Here is a 21,931-nt window from a genome sequence, read left to right on the forward strand (position 1 = left end):
TAATGTTAAATACTTCTTTCCTTCATTCTCTTTTTGTACTTTATTGGGTCAGCATGGTGGTGTAGACTCTTCTCTAGAGTCTTCACACCCTCTTTTGATCAAACAGCTTGGTTTCAAAGCAGTACGGCCAACTACACTCAGTGGCCACTTTATTAGGTACACCCATACACCGGCTTCTTAATACAAATATCTATTCAGCCAATTACGTGGCAGCAACCCATGCATAAAAGCATGCAGACATGGTTAAGAGGTTCAGTTCTTGATTCAGTAAGGTGACATGATTCTGTTTAATGCTGTAAGAGTGAAATTTTACAAATTGGGAAATGTGTTTTGGCACAGTGCATTTCCACGGGCAGTGAGGAGCAAACTCTTTGTTGTAACTGAAACATACAATTGTAAATTGAACTCACCTTCCCCAAAGAATTCAAAGTGTCATTGCCAAAATTTGTAAATTGTACATCTGTAAAATGAGGAATACCTACATTCTCTCAATTTATACTTTCTAAAATTCTTGTTCAATTTAGCTGCAAGTTGTGACCTGAATGGCTTTCACAGTAGTGCAGCTGGTAGCGATGCTACATCAAAGTCTCAGCGACCCTGGTTCAATCCTGGCCTCTGGCGCTGTCTGTGTGGAGTTTGCACGTTCTCGTGGTGAACACTTGGCTTTCTTCTAGCAGTACAGGTTTCCTCCCGCATCCCGGAGATATGTGGGCTGGTAGGCTATTATCTCTAATATACAGGCGAGTAGTAGAATCCGAGACAATTTAATAGGAATAACGTGGGATTAGTGTAGGTTAGAATGTTACTTTGGTAGGCCAAAGAGCCAATTTCCATGTGTTGGAATCAATTACTCTCTGGAAGCACTGGCATTAAAACTGAGACCCCAACTAAACTGAGGTCTCCTCCAAGTTTGAATTGGGTAGTCTTTGGAAAGAACAGCAGATCACCAAACGTCTCCATGACGATTCATTTGCTACTTGTGATCAGAATATATAGTCTGTGTGGATAAAAGTTAATGAGATGGCAACAAAATCTAGGGTACATATAGTATGATTAGTTCAATAACATGAAAAAGGGATTTCTGTTACTTGGATTGGTGGCTATACTATGCTCTTGTAAAAGCCCTGAAAAAAAGAACGTAAAAATTTGCTAATCTGTTATTATTTTCACACATGGGAGAAACCCAGCTTCTCAAACATATTTGGAGTTGGATCTAATTTATGTGATGATGGCAATGCATTTATTTTCTGAAAATGAATGGCCCAAAGAATTGACTAACACAGCACTTTACAGTAAAGGCGACCATTTCATTTCCTGCCACTTTCTGTAAGAAGCTTATATGTTCTCTATCTGGGTTTCCTCTAGGTACCACACATCAAAGTTACTGGTGAACGCAGCAGGCCAGGCAGCATCTCCAGGAAGAGGTACAGTTGACGTTTCAGGCCGAGACCCTTCAGGACGAAATGTCGACTATACCTCTTCCTAGAGATGCTGCTGGCCTGCTGCGTTCACCAGCAACTTTGATGTGTGTTGCTTGAATTTCCAGTATCTGCAGAATTCCTATTGTTTCCTCTAGGTACTTCAGTTTCCTCCTGCAGTTCAAAAATGAATTGGTTATTGTAAATTGTTCCATGATTAGGCTAGGATTAAATTGAGGGATCGCTGGGTGACATGGCTCAAAGTGCCTGAAGGGTCTATTCCGTGCTGTATTTTTGCAGAGAACTTCCAACAGCCTCACACGTAATTGTCAATCTTTCTCCACCAAACCATGGAAAGCTTAGGAACTTCTGCACAAGATTTGCTCAAGTTCAAGTGACAGAGTTCCTACGAGGTCCGGTGCCACCATAACCATTTATCACTTAATCTAACAACTTGATGTTGAAGTTTACTAAACAGAAAATAAAAGCTACAACATACACAAACAAATGCAACCATTTTGCATTCTGCTGGGGAAAAAACACTCTCAAATAAATTTCAGCCAAGTAAATTTTTTTGAATATTGCTTTAGGCTTCTCTTCAAACCAGTTTGAGGAACAACTGCATTTCAATTGCAGCAGATTTTAAACAATGGGAAGAATGTAGATATAACCTTGCAACATGCTCACATTACACAATCTGTATTCAACCAAATTTATAGGCTTTACACTTCTCTGGGGCTTGCTGTGGATGGTTGACACTAGTACAAAGCTATTATCCCCTCCAGCCTTTCTCACATTGTTGACCGATACAGATAAGTGCCTCTAGAAACCTGGCATTTTTGGGGTAATTAATTTGAGTAATATCAATACTTCTTTTTCACCCTAAAGCTGTTAACTTTAAGAGCCAGATAGCCAAAACGTATTAGTGAAAGTTGAAGAATTTTATATTGATTAGAATTCCAATCAGTTGCTGTGCATGGCCAATTTTTCTATTGACAATTATCATAGCTTGTCACAGCAGACAGCCAGCCACTCTAGTGTTGTTTGGTTGATGTTGAGCAGGTCAGTGTCAGCTAAATCAGGCGGGAGTGGGCAGTTGAGCAGAACGTGTTTAATGTTCTGCACCCTTTCACCACCCTCACAGGATTCGCTGGTCTTTAAACTCCGCTTCACCATATTGTCTCCCGTCCTACAAACTCCCGCTCTCGCTCTGTTGAGAGTGCACCATTTCCTTCTGTCAAGCAGTGCCCCGTCTGCTAACATTTCTGTGGGATCTTGCACTGTATTGTTTGGTGGGGTTCTGGCTTCTGTTTGTTGCTAGAGGTCAATCCTGTATGTCTGGGGGGGATGTTCCGTGCGGAAGTTCCTCCACTGTAGCAAAGCTTTTCTGTGATTTTAGGCAGTTGGAAACTGGCACATGATGATGTAATGGGTACAGTTTTTGTCATAGTGTGTCCTCGGTTCTCTGGGGGAGCAATGCCTGCAAGTCTGTAAATGATGTTAGTGGGCGTGGGGCATAGTGTGCCCGTGATTATTTGGCAGGCTTCGTTAAGCAACAGGTCTATTTTCTTCGCATGGGCTGATCTGCCCCACACAGGTGCACGGTATTCTGCAGGTGCATAGCAGAGTGCTAGGGCAGTTGATCTAAGTGTGTGAGCATTAGCTCCCCATTTCGTGCCTGCTAATTTTTTCAAGAGGGAATTGCGAGAGCCATCTTACCCTCGGAGTTTTTGGAAGTGGGTGGCAAATGAGAGTGTCCTGTCCAGTGTCACGCCGAGGTAAATTAGAGCCTATTGACAATAAAGCTATGGAGTCCTTGATGAAGTGTGAGGTTTCTTTCATGTCTAATTCAGCTTATTTTTCACTTTGCTGTGGTTCCAGTTCCAAATACAAAAGAATCTCCTTCAGTGTCAACATTTGGTAATCATGATTAGAAGCACCAAACCAAAATGCACTAATGTGCTCCTCGAATGCATGAAAACGATGGAGGGTCTTACCCAAAATGTTGACTTTTCATTCCCCTCTATAGATGCTGCCTGACTTGCTGAATTCCTGCAGCATCTTGTGTGCATTCCACAATTGCATCGTCTTTATCAATACAGAATGGAACCAAGCAAATGGTGATATGAACAATTCATTGGGGAAAAAATTATATGTTACGTAAGAGGGTGAAGCCAGCACCATACCATTTCCTCCTATTAGCATTCATCATTCTTTGTTCTCTTCTGAAAATCTCATTGAACTGAATGCATAACCAATCAGAATAAACCAGAGGAAAATAAAGACAGTTCTCCACTTGATAGAAACAATGATTGGAATGAATGGCAAATAGAGATTGGGTGAGATAGAAGATAAATTAGTGAGATTGATTTTTCTTGAAACAATTTAGATCTTCTGAAAGGCAGTACAACAAAAAATATATTTTAGCTCCAGATGTTGATGGCAATTGATTGACTCGAGGTTTATACTCACTAAGACTTCCCTTGCATTCATTTTCAATGAGCTGATAGACTACAGCATACATTTGGAAAGGTCACACCCGATCTTCTCATTTTTCAATGAATTAGATAATATTTTAGTATTCATTGACATGCAATGTTATATTAAATTGCTTGAAGTGACTATATCACATAACGTTATCACTTTATAAGGAACATGTGTACAGAATATGTATTAGGTTCAATCAAGTCAATTGATTTAAAACTTTGTAAATCAAGGTCCTTTCAAGTTTAATCAAAGGCAGTAAATATTTTCCATGATGCCTAATAATGGCAGTGGATACAAGTGTTGCAATACTGACACGAGCTACGAACCTGTGCCAGTCCTCTCTAGGAGCAATCTAGTCAATCCCATTCACCAGCTCTTTCCTGACCTAAGGCCATGCAACAGTCTACTGCATGCTGTCTCTGGGACTGAGACTGCCTTCAGCACTCCTTGATGCACTGAACCCTACACTTTACACCACTCACTTGCTAATACGATTTTCCTCATGTCACCTTTGAACTCTGTGTCCTCTGGTTCTTGACCCTTCCTCCAGCGGAAGCAGTTTCTTGTTATACCACCCCCAGGGTTACTAATTAGAGGACTCAGACTGACAGTAAGAGGTAAGAAGGCAGTTCAAGGGGAAATGTGTTCACCCAGACCAATGGTGAAAGGGAGCACTGCAGCGACCTGCTTGAAATGGGGTGCAGGCAGAGATCCCCATCACATTTAGGGTGAGCACTTCTTTTAAGCCACAAGAACATGGTGCTGGAAAGAGGACTTCACCTCAGCAGCTTCCTTTAAGCATTGTATGGTGCAAATGACTTCTTCCGCTATATAGATCAACATTACTATAGTTTTATCTGGTTAACAAGAGGCCCAAGGTGACTTAAGGCTGGCTTCTGACCCACTGGATGTGGACTCATGTTGCCAATTCGTCTCCTCAGTTGTGGTTAGGAGCAAAATATTTGTCAAGTTACCAGGAAGATCTCCCTTACCTTTCAATCACACCATTTCACCTTTCCATTTACTCATGGGACCTTGGTTTAACGTAGTATTCCAAAGACTGAGTTTGCAATTATTCCGCCCAGTGCCACATTAAAGTGTCAGAACACCTGTTCTGATATTGGATATGCAATAAAGTTTTTTTTTGATAGAACAGAAATATTCATCTGCTACACCAGCACTTTAGGAGATAGAGAATCATTCCTAAAAGGACACAAATTGGATCGGTTGTCTCACAGGAATTTAGGAATGTTAGTGTAATGGACTGACAACATCAGTTCAGAACAAATTCCTTTTCTGAGTCACTCCATACCTCATATTTCTCTACAACACAGAAGGAAGTGACTCAGTTCACACAGAGTCAATGCAATCCTATTGGTCACATTCCTCCATTTATTTTCTTGTAGCCTATTCTTTTATCAATGCCCTCAATTCATCTGTCACCACCTATGTCAATCAAGATGACTTTCAGTTTGGGTAAACACAAGATGCTGCAATTTGGGAAGTCAGACCAGGGTAGGACTTACACAGTGAATGGTCAAGCCCTGGGAGATGTTGTGGACAAAGATGTTTAGAAGCACATACAGTACTCTGCAAAAATCTTAAGTATATATTTATAGCTAAGGTGCATTGGACAATTGCACACATTTGTCAATATTTGTTAACATGGAGCAGAGAGCGAGTTTGTGAATCTGGCAGAAGCAAAGGATGTGGGGAATGGTGAGGATGGAGTGCCATGGAGGGGCGTGAGATAACTGGCAGAGAAGCAGTGTTGGGGGCAGGGTGTGACGCGCGTGCAGACACACCCAGCCCTGAGACATCTGGCAAGGTCATCTGATTCCAAACAATTGGTTTATTGGTCATAACAGTTTGTCCCCCTGATGCTTCCCACTCCCTCCCCTCCCAATTCCCCTTTTTCTAACCCCTCTCCCTGCCTCCTTCCCATTCTCAGTCTACAATAGGGACCCATATCAGAATCAGGTTTATCATCACTCATTCATCATGAAGTTTGTTTTCTCTTTGTTTTTGCAGCAGTATAGTGCAATACTTAAAATTACTACAGTACTGTGCAAAAGTCCAAGCTATATGTTGTGTATACGTATGCCTAAGCCTTTCATACAGTGCTGTAGTTACTTAAGGTAGTGACACAGGTAGACAGAGTGGTGAGGACAACAAATGGCATACTGCCCTTCATCAGTCAGGGCATTAAGTATAGAAGTTGGGACAATATGTTGCGGTTGTACATCATGCTGTTTGGAGAGATTGCACTTGGAGTACCGAATACTGTTTTAGTCACCCTGTTGTAGGAAGGGTGTTATAATACTAGAAAGAGAGCAAAGAAGATGTGCCAGGATGCTCTCAGAACTTGAGGGTGTGAGGTATTGAGAGAGTTTGGGCAGGCTAGGGCTTCATTCTCCAGAAAGCAAGGCCCTGAGGGGTGACCACCTAATGTTGTATAAAATCATGAGGGGAATAGGTAGTGTGAATACAGATAGTCTTTTTCCCAGGGAAAGAGGACATAGGCTTAAGATGAGAGATGAAAGATTTAAGACGGACCTGAGGGACAACTTTCTCTACACAGAGGGTGGTGCGTATATTGAAATCAGCTCCTTAAGAAAGTGGTTGATGCAGGTACATTAATGATATTCAAAAGACAGTAGTATAAGTACATACAGTATATAGAAGGGGTTCAGTGTATGTGGGCAAAATGCAGCCAAATGAGACAAGCTAGGTGAGCATGGATACATCGGGGAAGTCCATGGACCAGTGTTTGCAACTCCACTGTGAAATCCATGGTTCCGTGTCTGCAACTTCACTGGGGAAATCCATGGTCCAGTGTTTGCAACTCCACCAGGGATATCCATAGTCCAGTGTCTGCTAATGCACTGTGAAATCCATGGTCCAGTGTCTGCAACTCCTCTGTGAAATCCATGGTCCAGTGTCTGCAATTCCACTGGGGAAATCCATGGTCCAGTGTCTGCAATTCCATCAGGGGAATCCGTGGTGCAGTGTCTGCAATTCCACTGGGGAAATCTGTGGTCCAGTGTCTGCAATTCCACCAGGGGAATCCATGGCCCACTGTCTGCAACTACATCACGGTTATCCGTGGTCCAGTGTCTGCGATTCCACTGTGAAATCCATGGTCCAGTGTCTGCAATTCCACTGTGAAATCCATGGTCCAGTGTCTGCAATTCCACCAGGGGAATCCATGGCCCACTGTCTGCAACTACATCACGGTTATCCGTGGTCCAGTGTCTGCAATTCCACTGTGAAATCCATGGTCCAGTGTCTGCAATTCCACTGTGAAATCCATGGTCCAGTGTCTGCAATTCCACTGGGAAATCCATGGTCCAGTGTGTGCAACTTCATCAGGGGAAATCCATGGTGCAGTGTCTGCAACTCCATCAGGGGAATCCGTGGTCCAGTGTCTGCAAGTCCACTGGGGAAGCTGATAGCCCAATCTCTGCGAGTCCACACATCCATTGGATACTGGCTGCCCTGGTGTTGGAGGACAGCCTGGTGTGAGTGGATGAGTTCGTAGGAGGAAGGGAGGAAAGGGACTTTTCTTGCTGTTCTTGTTGTTGCTTGCATTGTTGTGCTGGGTCTTTTTGACATACTACATTGACAGCAGAATGTGTGGCGACACTTGCTCATACTTGGGTTGTGTTGGTTGTTAATGCAAACGATGCTTCTCACTGTATGTTTCAATGTATATCTGATAAATAAATGAATCTGAATATGAAGCCACGGCACTGGGAAAAAACCCACAATGTCACGGGGAGAAGTTTAAATTTAAGTGTATTTATTTCGTGATACAATGCCCAGTGGTCCTTCCTGTTCTTCAAGCCACACCGCCCCAGCAATCCCCGAGAAACCTGATTTAACCCCAGCCCAATCATGGGACAAGTTACAATGACCAATTAACTTACCCCCAGAATGTCTTTGCACTGGGGGAGGAAACTGGAGCACTAGGGGAATTCCCACACATTACATGGGAAGATCTACAGACTCCTTACAGAACGGCACCAGAATTGAACTCTGAACTCGAGAATGCTCCAAGATGTAATAGTATCACTCTAACCGCTACACTACCATGGCTTCCCAAGTACCAAGTCCTCACGGACAGAAATTGCAAGTAAACTGCTCTTAGGTGTTTTCTCCTTTGGCTCAGCGAGTAGAGCTGTGTTCAATCCTGACCCCAGTGCTGTCTGTCAGGTCCATACATTCTCACTGCAACTGCGTGGGTTTCCTCTGGGTGCTCTCTGCTTTCTCCCCACACTCCAAAGACATATGGGTCAGGAGGCTAAATGGCCACAGTACACTGACCCTTCTGGGGTAGGTGAGTGGTAGAAACTAGGTTGAGCTGATGATAATATTGGGGAGGATTAGTGTAGCATTAGTATAACAGGGTGGTCAATGGTTCGCATATACTAGTTGGGCCGAAGGGCCTGTTTCTGTGCTGTTTCTCTCTGTCACTCTAATTAAGGAATTTAAGTACCATACAGTTTGAATGGAGATGATTTTGTCCCTAAATGTTTTAACTTCAAGATACCAAACACAATAGGGTCCAGCTATATGTTATGGAGTACATGTTCTCTAGTCCAGATAGCAGTGTAATAATGGGAAAGCACAATCTTATCTAAACCAATGTGGAAGTGCTACCAAGTCTGACTTAACAGTACACTGTCACAATGACAGATGCACTAACTAGGCTGGATTAACCATGCAATTCTGCATTGTCAGAGATGCCACATTTAATCTGAGACAGGAGATAGAACATAGTTTATACCACAGGTCCTCAATGTCTGTGCTGTGCACCCAGCCAAATTAAACAAAAACCGTACATGATTCAGATCCCACCATTCCTTGCCTACTCACATGTCTATCTTAAATGCCTTAATCGTATCTGCTTCCACTCCTCTTCCTGACAGCCTGTTCCAGGTACATACCAATATCTGCATAAGGTTTTACTTCACACTGTCCATGTCCCACTCAAGGTAATACGGGAGAGGGCTGTAAGAGTCACAGACATTTCAGTGATCCAGCCTTCCTGCATTCTACTGGTAAATGGCTGCTAACTTGGGAGTGTATATTGCTAACTGGCTGGTGAGAGGAATCTATCTCTGTATGAGGAAAAAATCTATCTCTCTATGATCTCTATGGGATCAGTGGATGCTGAAGTACTTATGCCCAGTAGTTATCAGTTTCCACCAAACACCAGAGGCACTAGATTAATCAACAATCGATTACCTGCTCCCTTAAAATAGAAATATAATTAGCATCTGTCATGAATAACGCACATAGATCCTTAATCAGTTTAAGAGACCAGGTAGCCTATTTCTGTTCTGATTTTCTTAAATTCGTAATCTGCAGCATAATGGAATGTCATTAATGCCAACGAACCAATGTTAACAAATTAGTATTGTACACCATTTTCCACAATTTCATTCAATTGAAAAATTGTGGCTACATGCAGGTAGTGGCCATTTTACCTGTGCAAATATATAGTCATCTTGAACCACCAATGAATTGTGGTCTATGTAACCAGGAAATGGTGTGCTGCTTGCTGCATCTGAACAGTTCTGAATCCTACAGGTGATGTACTGAGCATCTGTGAAAGGAAAGGAAGAGCAGAGGGTTGTTATGAAGGACCAGGGACACCTCAGAAACACTGCAGCCTTATGCAGTCATTGAACTACTTTCACCAAGGAACAAAGTATCACACTGTAATCATATTTTTCATTTTCCTTCAGAAAGTCACAGGAATTTTAAAACGCTTAGACAACGTGCAAAATTACATCAATGATGACAGATTCAAAACAATACATTTTTAGGAAAATTTCACCAATGACCACAGAAAATAGCACTTTTGTACTACCTTGCTGTATGGAATGATAGGTCTGCATGGTATGCAAAATAAAGGTTTTCACAACATCTTAGTACCTGTGACAATAATGAACCAATTACCAGTTACAAAAGCATTAAAAATAATTGCCTTGTAGCCTAGAATCAGAAAATTGGAAGCCCAGGCCATGAACTGTCACTATGCTTTGTGAGAGCTCATATTTCGGTTTTGTGAAGTTTTTCATCCAGTACTCTGCCATCCATTCCTAATTTACACTGAGATCCACTCACTTTGTACCCATGGACTTACATTGGTGTTCCTTGTCTGGTAACTCTAGCTTCCACATTATAAAAGGAACAAAGGGGCATGGGTGAAAGAGTATGAAAACTTCATGAGAAAGATTATCAGCCTTGATTGAAAAGTATAGTCTGAACAGAAAAGATCTTTTCTGTAGAAGAAGGAAATTCAAATAAAGCTCTCAAAGTAATATAATTTTTGAAAGGTAAGGTGCAGAGAATATGTTTTTACTTGTGGGCTAATTATAGTTTGGAAGCCATGAATATTAAATAGCCACTAAAGAATCCATTAGGCAAGTCAGCATAAGCCCATACAAGAAAAGAGCAGAATTAGATTATATGGCCCAATGAGTCTGCTCCATCACTCCATTATAGCTGATTCATTGTTGTTCTCAACATCATTCTACTGCCTTCTCCTCATAACCTTTGATACCCTTACTAATTAAGTACCCATCAGCCTCATTTTAAATATATCCAGTGAATTGGTCTCCACAGCCACCTATGGCAATCAATTCTATAGATTCACCACTCTCTTGCTGAAGAAATTACTCCTCATCCTGTTCTAAAAGGACATCTTTCTATTCAGTGTCTGTACCCTCGGGTTCTAAACTCGCACTATTGGAAACATCTCTCCACATCCATTGCATCAAGGCCTTTCAATATTCAGTAGGTTTCAATGAGATCCCCCCTCCATCATTTTTTTAATATTCCAGTAAGTATAGGCCCAGAGCCTCCTCATAAACTTCCCCCGGACCTTTTCTACTATCAGTACATCCTTTCTTAGAAATGGACCCTAAAAGATTCCAGGTGTGACCTGACCATGCCTTATAAAGCTTCAGCATTGCATTCTTGCTTTTATATTCTAGTCCTCTTGAAATGAATGCTTTTTAATTTCAAAGGGACGAGAATATAAAAGCAGGGATTTCTTTACTCAGCAAGTGGATATGATTTAGTGCTTGCTATATTACAAAACAAATAAACCAAACATGTAAGGCAAGGTTGTATAAAGGTACAAGGAAGGTGATACAGATTTTTATGTTGTCTGTGAAAATGCAGAGGTATTTTTAACCACCAATAAATTGTCGTGTACATAACCTGGAAAAAAACATACAGCTTCTGAATTCTATAGATGGTATGCTAAGCCCTTATGAATCCTGTGGAATAAAAGAGGGCTGGGCCAATAATTGTGTGGGTGCTGTACATTCTATGTAATGTGGCATTTAGGCCTTAACAATGGAATCCTTATGGATCTGATTTCAAGCAAATTGGCTGACACTGATCTTGCCCCTCATCAGCATGAAGCAGTTATCAAATCAAATTGGCTATTGAGGGAAATTGAGAAGTCACTGCATGATAATCAGGTCTGTAATGGCATTGTACAGATTAATGATGAGGGATTTCACGAAGAGTGATGGGAATGATTGGAGGTATTAGATGACTTAAATTTGGATGAAACTCTCAAGTGACTCAATTTATTTCCACTGAAGCAGGGTGAGATTTTTAGAATAATAAAAGATATGGATGTAAAGCAGCAAGCCATTTATCATAGGTAATAAGCACTGTATTACAAGCTATACCAGAAAAGATTTCACAAATAAATAAGGCTTCTGATCTGAAAAACCAATTGCCAGAAGGTGGTGAACGTGTAGAACAGAGGCCCTGAACCAGAGCAATAATGAAGTGGTAGAAATATACCAACTGTTAATTTTAAATCTAAGATTGCTAGGTTATTGTTAACCAAAGGTAAATAGTCCAATTGGTTTATTGTTGTCACCTACACCAAGGTTAGTGAGAAATTTGTTTTGCATGCTATCCATAAGATCATTCCATTACGAGAATGCATTCAAGTAGCATAAGGGTAAACAATAACAGAGTGCCAAATTGTTACAGATACACAGTTCAGACGGACAATCAGCTGCAAGGCCATAATGAGGGCAAGAGTCCATCTTGTTGTACTAGAGATCCATTCAATAGTCTTATAACAATGGGCTATAGTTGTCCTTGAACTTGGTGCGTGCCTTCAGGTTTTTGTACCTTCTGCTAGATGGGGGATGGAGAAGAGAGAATGTCTGGTGTAAGTGGGGTCTCTGATTATGATGGCTGCTTTACGAGTGCAGAAAGCATGTTACAGTGGCATAGTAGCATAGTGGTTAGTGTACAACTATTTCTACACCAGTGACCTGGGTTCAATAACACAGGCGTGTGTTTGTTCTCCTTCTTGTGTGGGTTTCCTCCCTCATTCCAAAGATATATGGCATGCTATGGTGGCACTGGAAGCATTGAGCCTCTTGATGGCTGCCCCCAGCACTGTGGGGGGCATTCAATTGTTGGTCATTGATCTTTTCCATTTTTTTTTATTATTAATTTTACATATAAGAATACAGAGCACAAGAAAAAAAATATGTCAATGCATTCTACTAAATTGCATTTAAAGACTCCTTACGCTATATTCATACAAATTAATTAACTTGTAACATTGAAATATAGTGGTTTTATTATATAAGAAAAAATCTAACCCACTACCAAGACCGAGGCTGATTAGTAAGAAAAAAAAAGGAAAAAAAAATATTAGTCATCATCTGTGCTTTAACAGCAAATCAAAGGTTTTGAAGCTATTTCAAAAAAGGTCCCTATAATGTTTGAAAGTCTTGGCTAGATTCAGAGATTGAACATCAAATCTTCTCTAAATTTAAACCTGACATCACATCATGTAACCATTGAGCGTGAATAGGAGGGGCTGCATCTTTTCATTTAAGCAAGAGTGTCCTTCTGGCCATAAGAGAAATGAAAGACAAAATGTGCAAGTCAGATGACTCCAAAATAATATCCTTTCCTCCAATAATACCAAATAAAGTGGTCAAAGGATTAGGCTTAAAGTTTACTTTGAAAAGTATTGAGAAAGTTTGAAATACTTCTTTCCAATATTTTCCAAGACTTGGACATGTCCAAAACATATGAATGAGTGAAGCTTCTCCATTATTACATTTATCACAATACAGAGATATATCTAAATAAAAATGAGAAAACTTATCCTTAGTCATATGGGCCATATGGACAACTTTAAAATGTAGGAGAGAGTGGCGGGCACATAACGATGAAGTGTTAACCAATTTAAAAATTTGGTTCCAAGTTTCCTCAGAAATTGAAGTCTGTAAATCTTGTTCCCAAAGATTTTTAATTTTATCTAAAGGAACTCTTCTCATTCCCAACAGCATATTATAAATATTAGATATAGATCCATTATAAAAAGGTTTCAAATTAAAAATTACATCTAGTAGATTCTTATCAGGACTTTAAGGAAATGTACTTATTTGAGACCGTAAAAAATCTCTTATTTGTAGATATCAAAAAAAATAAGCTTTGGGTAAACTATATTTAGTTGACAGTTGTTCAAACAAAAAGAGACTTCCCTCTACAAACAAATCCTGAAAACACTTAATACCTAATCTATCCCATTCTTTAAAAGCCACATCAATCATAAAGGGTTTAAAAGAATAATTTGAAAAAATGGTACTCGAAAGAGAAAATCTCAATAAGCCAAAGTATTTTCGGTATTGTATCCAAATTCTCATAGTATGTTTAACTAGCAGATTATCAGTTAACTTACTCAAAGACAAAGGAAGTGAGGATCCAAGAAGAGAAATAATAAAAATTTATTAACAGAATTAACTTCTAAAAAAAACCCACATTGGGCAATCCTCACGATTAATGTAATCCTCCATTCTTTTTATCTTTCTGAAGATGAATTTTATTTAATCTAAAACACTTATTCTTCCATATATAAGAAGATATAATAGAGTGAAGGGAATCAAAAAAAGACTTAGGAATAAAATCAGGCAATGCCTGAAAAATATATATAAATTTAGGTAATATATTCATTTTGATAGGATTAATTCGGCCAATCAGCGATAACGAAAGAGGTGACCAATTTGATTGTATTCTTTTTACATGATTCAATAAGGGAAGAAAATTTTCTTTAAATAAACGCTTATAGTTTTTAGTGATTGTTACACCTAAGTAGGTAAATTTGTTTCTTACAATTTTAAAAGGAAGGTTAGAATTTGTTGGTATCAAATTATTCAAAGGGAAAATTTCACCTTTATGTAGATTTAATTTGTAACCTGAGAACTGGCTAAAGCAGGAGAGTAAAGAAAGCGCATGGGGTAACAAAGTCTCAACATTAGAAATAAATAGCAGCGGATCATCAGTGTACAGCGAGACTTTGTGAATAGTGTCTCTCCTTAAAATACCGGTGATATCATTAGATTCTCGAAAAGCAGTGGCTAAAGGTTCTAAGGCCAGATCAAAAACAGAGGGCTCAACGGACAGCCTTGTCTAGTGCCATGTAGAAACTTAAATGGTTTGGAATTATGAGAATTAGTGATAACCCTAGCAGAAGGAGCTAAATAAAGTAATTTAATCCATTGAATGAAAACGGGCCCAAAATTGAATTTTTCTGAAGTTTTAAATATTGCTCTATCAAAAGCTTTCTCAACATCTAGGGATACCACACATTCCGATATCATGTGAGAAGGAGAATAAATAACATTTAATAACCGACGAATATTAAAGTGAGAATATCGATTTTTGATAAATCCAGTTTGGTCATCGGAAATGACAGATGGTAAAATATTTTCAGTCCTATAGACCAAAACTTTCGACAGGATCTTAGTATCAACATTAAGTAAAGAAATTGGTCTATAAGAAGAGCATTCAGTTGGATCCTTATTCTTTTTAAGGATAAGCAAAATGGAAGCCTTATAAAAAGATTGAGGAAATCTGCCGGACTTGAATGAATCCGAAAAAACTGAACATAACTGAGGTAAAAGCAGTGAGAAAGGATCTTGTAAAACTCTCCAGAAAATCCATCTGGACCTGGAGCTTTCCTCAAATGTAATGAGTGTGCAGCCTTAACAATTTCCTCAAAAGAAATAGGTTGTTCCAACAACTTTTTGTTGTCAGCAGAAATTGTAGGAATGTTGAGTTGGTCTAAAAAATTGTTCATTACAGTGTTATCCTTAGAAGGTTCAGAACTATGGAGTTTAGAATAAAATTCTCTAAAAGTATCATTTATTTCTAAATAATCAGTTGTCCTATCACCATTAGCTTTGCATATTTCTTTAATCTGCGGTTTAATTATAAAGGTTTGAATTTGATCAGCCAATAATTTACCTGTTTTACCTCCATGAATATAAAATTGACTTTTATCTTTTAGGAGTTGGGTTTCAATTGGATAAGTTAACAGGAGATCATATTTAGTTTTAGTTTCAACATGTCTTTTATATAAGGCAGGTTCTGGAGCCAAGGCATACTCTTGGTCTAGTTGTTTCAGCTGATTAGCTAAATCACTTCTCTCTTTATTAGCTTTTTTCTTAATACTTGCAGTATAAGAAATAATTTGTCATCTGTACACCTTAAAGGCATCCCATCTGATAAGACTAGAAGACTCCTCTAATGTATTCTCTTCAAAAAAAAGAGTAATTAGTCTCTCCATAAACTTTAAGAAATCTTTATCAGGTAACAAAGTTAAATTAAATCACCAAAACCTATTTGTTTGACGAAGACCCCAGAGAGATCTACAGATAGGTGCACAAGAGCGTGATCTGAGACAGCAATCTCTTTATATTCACAGGATCGAACTGATGGAATCATTTGGCTATCAATAAAAAAAAATCAATCCTGGAATATGTATGATGGACATGAGAGGAAAACGAATATTCTTTGTCTACTGGATGAAAAAAAACACCAAGCAACAACAATACCACATTTCATTAAAAAAGATTTAATAAACACAGCGATTTATGTGGTATCATTAACTTAGAAGATGAACTATCTAAAGCTGGACCTAAGCAACAATTAAAATCTCCACCCATCACCAATGAGTACGGACTTAGATCTGGCAAAAATGAAAAAAAAACGCTCAAAGAAATCTGGGTCATCTATATTTGGAGTATACACATTGGTAAATACCATTAGTTTGTTATTTAGTTTCCCTGAACACCCATTAGTATCAGAAATTGCTTTATGTTGAACAAAGGGAACTTTATTATCTATAAGGATTGAAACTCCTCTTGCTTTGGCCTGAAACGAAGAATGGAAATGAGAGTCCCTCCATCAATTAAAAAGGTGTGAATTGTCACACTTATGTGCATGGGTTTCTTGAAGAAAAACAATTGATACCTTAAGTTTTTTAGTATAGGAAAAAATCTTATTTCTTTGCACGGGTGATTTAGCCCTTTCATGTTAAAACTAAGTAAATTAATACTTTGATCCATTTTAAAACTATTTATAAGAAGGGTTAAAGTAGCAATCAAAGAAATGTATATTAAACCCAGATAATAAATCTTGAGATATATTAGCTAAGCAACAGAATTGACTAGATTCCTAAATCAGCTTCAAGAAAAAAAAACTCCCCTTCTCCCCACCTCCTCCCAAAGAGAGAAAATCGGTCAAAGAGCAATCGCTATCTATCCCCACTGAAAGCATCCCCTTAGAAAGCCTGTTGGAACTGCTCCAAAGAATTCAAGGTTATTTACTGTTCCAACCAAGACTAAATAATATACAGTAAAAAAACAAGCTTAGACAGGTTTATCAAACAGAAAGAGCAATTACTCATACTGAAAAATATTAAACAGTCATTTTTTATAATATATGGTATTTCTATTTTTGCAAGATTTTTAATCTATTCAATATATGTATGCAGTCATTTTTAAGTCTAAATATTCTTGCACCTGCTCATTCATAGAAAACCATTTAAATGATCCATCTTCCATTGTGATTCTCAGTCGAGCCAGAGAACGAAGAGAAGGCTTAACATTTTGGCTGTATAGCTCTGCCATAACTTTTCTAAACTTAACACATCCTGCCATAACTACTGATGAAAAATCTTGAACAATATTGATCTTCTGACCTTGATAGTCAACCATACCTTTTCCATGGGGATCACTAATCAGACGGTCCTTTATTTGAAATTCATGGAAACATATTTTAATGACTGATCTTGGTTTTGATTTTGAAGTCAATCCGTAGATAGGCGACCTGTGAGCATGATCAATCAACGGTAGAGACTTTATAATATCAGGGAATAATTCCATCAAAATGTTTGCAAAGAATTCTTTAGGATTATCTCCTTCCGTTTTCTCTTTTAAGTCCCAAGATTCATAAATCGTTCCTCCAACTTCTGTTTTCCAAATCAGTAATCTTCTGTCTCAGTATTTCATTGGACTTGGATTGTATTTCATACAGCTTTCATAAACCATCCATTCTTTCGTCGGGTATAGAAATAACCTCTTCATGTTCCTTTATCTTCTTATCATGCGCGGTTAGAGTTGCTTGAATATCGTCTAATATCATACCTATTTGTTTAATTTCAGTGCTGACTTGTTGTGAATCAGCCGATGCTTCTTTTCTGAACTGCTGAAACTCCTCAGTAAGCTTTTGAATTGAGCCCGTAATAGCTTCCAAGGATGCTTTGGTAGTCATAGTAATACAACAACCCATCTAACAGTAGTATTTCAAAAGGTTGGAAGCAAAAGTAAGTAAGTTAGGAGTACCAGCAGAGAGCTGTTACTCCTTCAGCGACCACCAGGCAAATCCAACTGTTGGTCATTGATGCAAAACAATACATTTCACCATGTGTTTCAATGTTGCAATGTACACAGGACAAATAAAGCTAATCCTTAATCTTTAAGTGTATACAGAGGGAAAAAGAGGCCGGTGTCCATGATGTGCTGAGATGTGTCCACAATAAGGATCTATTGTGTCATTCGTTTGCAGATAAATTATGACCACTGAATGAACAGCTGAAGACTCTAATTGCCTTCATCCTTTTCCTTTGCACCTAGGTAGCACGGAAGGGAATTGTTCACTTGCTCCTATTAAAGGTACCACTGTTGAGAAGACACACTGAGGATTAGAGAGGAACCAAGTGTGCTGCTTGACACCTTGCCATGGAAGGAACTTAATGCTTATGAAGTCTTAAGGACAGACTGATAGATTTTCTCTGAGATCATGATAAAGAATCAAACACAGTCTTTAGCTAGCTATGGATTAGTGTCTGAATTGTCTGTTCCTATTTCAGATATTCCCATGAGTCACTGAATCTGGCTCAGAAGTATATTTAGTGCAGTCTAACCTTGATGCATTGTGTCTTTCTTTGTAAAGTTAAGCATGTAAAGTCTATTCAGTACCAAATCTCATTCATCGTCCATATGGTGACAAAGTTACAGGACTGAATGCATAATCCACACCGGATAAAAATCAAGCATACTTGGTCACCTCTGGCTAATCCATGTGTGGTTATGTTTTAAAAATCAATGAGACATCAAGGCAATGCATCAATGTTGGATAGGAAATGGTGAGTCAGTAGATAATTAATTATTAGAGCATGCAGTCACTGTCAGACAAACTGCAGGAAGTTTTCTCAGTCTGTTTCTAAAATCATTTATATTGAGTAATTAATGATTTTCATTGAGCAATTAATGGAATACTTCAGAGCCCACGCATCGTGATAGTAAAACAGCTTTAGTTAGAGTTGAACAGAAGTCACAGGAAGCCAGGGATGGAATTTTGTTACAAGGTTAAGACTCAAGACAAGGTGACGGTATGGAAATGGACAACCATTGCCCATCTCCTACCCAATTGAACAAGCCAATGGATACCTACTTTATGTGTGATCCAAAGCTGACTTACTACTGACTTTATTTGATGAAACTGGATGGACCTGGGTCAGTGCAATCTTGAAGCAGTGAATCTATGCACTGATTACATATTGTTGGATAGTGGTACCAAGTGGATGAAGTGTTTTAAATAGCTTTCCCTGCTAAAGAAGATGAACAGTAGAAATCATCTATAAGGACAGAAATGAAACTAGATATAAATCATCTTGGAACTCAGACTGAGTGCAACTGGAATATCTGTTTCCCGGGGTGGAAATGCCATTTCTCAAAGGTCCCTGAATCCATCAACGCTACTTGGTTATTTTTTTTTCAGAATCAGAAATTAGAATCAAAATCAGATTAGATTTATTATCACTAACATACTGTGTGTCATGAAATTTGTTGTTTTGCAGCTGCAGTACAGTGCAATACACAAAAAAAATTACTAGACAATACAATAATAAATCCATAAAAAGTTAAAAGTGAAAAAGTGAGCAAAATACTGAGATAGTATTCATGTACCATTCAGAAATCTGATGATTGGGGGGGGTGGGTGAAGAAAGTGAATGTGCACTTTCTTGTTCCTGCTCTCCTCCCTGATGGTAGTGACGAGGAGAGGCTTTTTGCACGTTTTTATTTACTTCTATAATTTATGGTACTTCTATACCTTTGCACTGTACTGCCGTCGCAAAGCAACAAATCATGTCACTAAATCAGTTGATTCTGATTTCATTTCTGATCTAGCCACAGGGAAATGTCAGGTCTTCTAAAGAACAGCACTTTGACTGTGCTGCATTCCCTCAGTACTGGTTAGGTGAACCAGTTATGAACAATTTGACTGCAGGCCCAAAGCAAAAGATCACGTAGCACTTTACAGCCAAGGCACTCTGCCTGATTTGCATTATAACCAACGATTCACATTCAACTAATGCACTTACGTCCATCTTCAGTCCTTGTTTCAATGTGTATAAGGTCTGGGTCCTTGTCCAAATCTGTTACAGACCTGGAGGGAGGAGGAATGAAGACAATAAGTGAAATGAAGTTGGACATCTGACAGCTCTATTTGTGTTCATCATCTCGTATCTCTCGGCACAACCTATCATTACCATTGCTCGTGAACAAGAAAATCAATGCTTCTGCATTTGATGAAGGGAATAATTCATCATTATTTCTAAAGGCAATGGCGATCTGCCTGGGATTTAGATCTTTATTCAGTTTACTTCGATTTGGAAGTGACACAAGATAACGTGCTGAAGGGAAATGTGGTTACATAGTTGTTACACTCTCTGAAAGGCATTAATCTCTATTTAAACTGTAATTGTAGCCACTGCAAGGCATATTTGGACCAAACAATTATGAATAGAAACAAATACAAATGCTGAGCTTCATACAAATCCTTGCAATCCGAGTTAAAATGTTATGATGCACCTGTTAAAATGAGGGTCACTTCAAGGTCTTGTCACTTAACCAGAGGCAACAATACAATTCATGTGGAATTATCACATTACGTTTGAACACAAAGCATAGAATGCAGAACAGTACAGACCTTTCTCCTTCTTTAACCCATGCCAAGATGAATCTAAAACCTTCCTCCCAAATAGCTCTCCAATTATCTTTCGTCCATGTGTTAAAATTGTCTTAAATGTCCCTATAGTGTATCTGCTTCTATCACAACCCCGAGAAGTGTATTCCCCCTATACCTCCCTCAAATCACCTTAATATGATATCCTCTCATATTGGTCATTGCCACTCTGGGAAAAAGATGCCGGAAGTCCACTCTATTGATGCCCTCTATCATCTTGTACAACTCTAACAAGTCACCCCTCGTACTCCTTTGTTCCAAAGAGGAAAGTCTGAGCTCATTTAAACTTTCCTCATAAGACATGCTCTCTCATCCAGGTAACGTCCTGGTAAATCTCCTCTGCACCCTCTCTTAAACTTCCACATCCTTCCTATAATCTGAATACAATACTCATAGTTCAGTCTAAGCAGAGTTTTATAGATCTCCAATATTACCTCCCAGCCCTTGAACTCAATCCCCTGACTGTAAGGCCTACACACAGACAGACAACTTCCAGTCTCCACATAGCCAACAGGACAACTCATTTCTAGAGCCTTCTTAATCACCTGCAGCCTGTTTAAACCCAGCTCTCATCACAGTCCTTGTTCCCTCATCGAACCAGCCAGCCTCAACCAGTTGCTATTAGCCTTCAGTTACCTTGCTGTCTTGTGCTAAGTATCTGTTCTGTCTTGTTTTGTGGCCTCTCATGGCTTGTTATTTTATAATTCATTATTAACGTGATTGCTCACCACTAAATCATCTCTGCTCCTCTGTGCTTGTGTCAAGCCTCCTCTACGTTTACTGAGGAGATGGATGAATCGGCGATTGACCCATCAGAGTTTACTGTCCAAAAGTTGTCCGCCTTAACGAGTGCACAACCGAGAAGCAGCAGGGAACCACTGACCATCTGCAAACCACTCTCAACCAGCTCTTCGTCTCTTTACAACATCTCATTGGGTATATTTAAAGTGAAGTTTGATAATTTCTTGTTAATAAAGGTTTCAAAGGTTAAGGGAGACAACAGACGACTGGGGTTGAGAAGGAAAATAAATCAGTCACGATTAAATGGCAGAGTAGACACGATGAGCTGAATGGTCTTATTCTGCTACTATGGCTTATTAACTTGTGCAGTAACTTCGAGTGATCAGTGGATATGGACCATATGATCCCTCCATTCCTCAACACTGCCTTTCTCCACCAAAAAAAAATACCGAACCACCTGGTCCTATCTCCAATTCCAAAGTCACCATATAGGAAGGATACCAAGGGGAAAGATTTAATGGAAACTTGAGAGACAAATTTATTATGCAGAGTGTGGTATGTATATCAATGAGCAGCTGAAGTCAGCCAGAGGAAATGGAGGAGGCAGGTACAATAACAATGTTTAAAAGACATTTGGACAGATACATGGATTGGACAGATTTGAAAGGATATGGGCAAAATGCAGGCAAATGGAACTAGCTTGGATGGCACAGGCAAGTCAGGCTGAGGGCCTGTTATCGTGCTGTATGACTCTATGACAACCCCTCCAACCCAAAGCTCTCAAGCGGCCACAGGTAACTGGCCACTTTTAATTGCCCCTGGTGTGTAGCGGAGTGGTGGAATCTGGGGGATTGAGGAAAATAAAAAAAAACTTAACTCAAGTTCAAAATTCAAAGTAAATTTAC

At 39.1% G+C, this 21,931-nt stretch overlaps 1 protein-coding gene across 1 annotated transcript in view; it reads right to left on the reverse strand.

Moving 5' to 3' along the window:
* LOC134358777 (VPS10 domain-containing receptor SorCS1-like) overlaps positions 1-21,931 on the reverse strand; it is a 1,326,002-nt gene that overhangs the window by 246,263 nt on the left and 1,057,808 nt on the right. The window contains exons 6-7 of the mRNA XM_063071254.1: positions 19,642-19,706; positions 9,398-9,516 (exon numbers count right to left, since the gene is read on the reverse strand). Coding sequence (XP_062927324.1) covers positions 9,398-9,516; positions 19,642-19,706 — 184 coding nt within the window. The remainder of the gene's footprint in view (positions 1-9,397; positions 9,517-19,641; positions 19,707-21,931) is intronic.

This window comes from Mobula hypostoma, chromosome 19 (assembly GCF_963921235.1).
Source record: "Mobula hypostoma chromosome 19, sMobHyp1.1, whole genome shotgun sequence".
NCBI lineage: Eukaryota > Metazoa > Chordata > Chondrichthyes > Myliobatiformes > Myliobatidae > Mobula > Mobula hypostoma.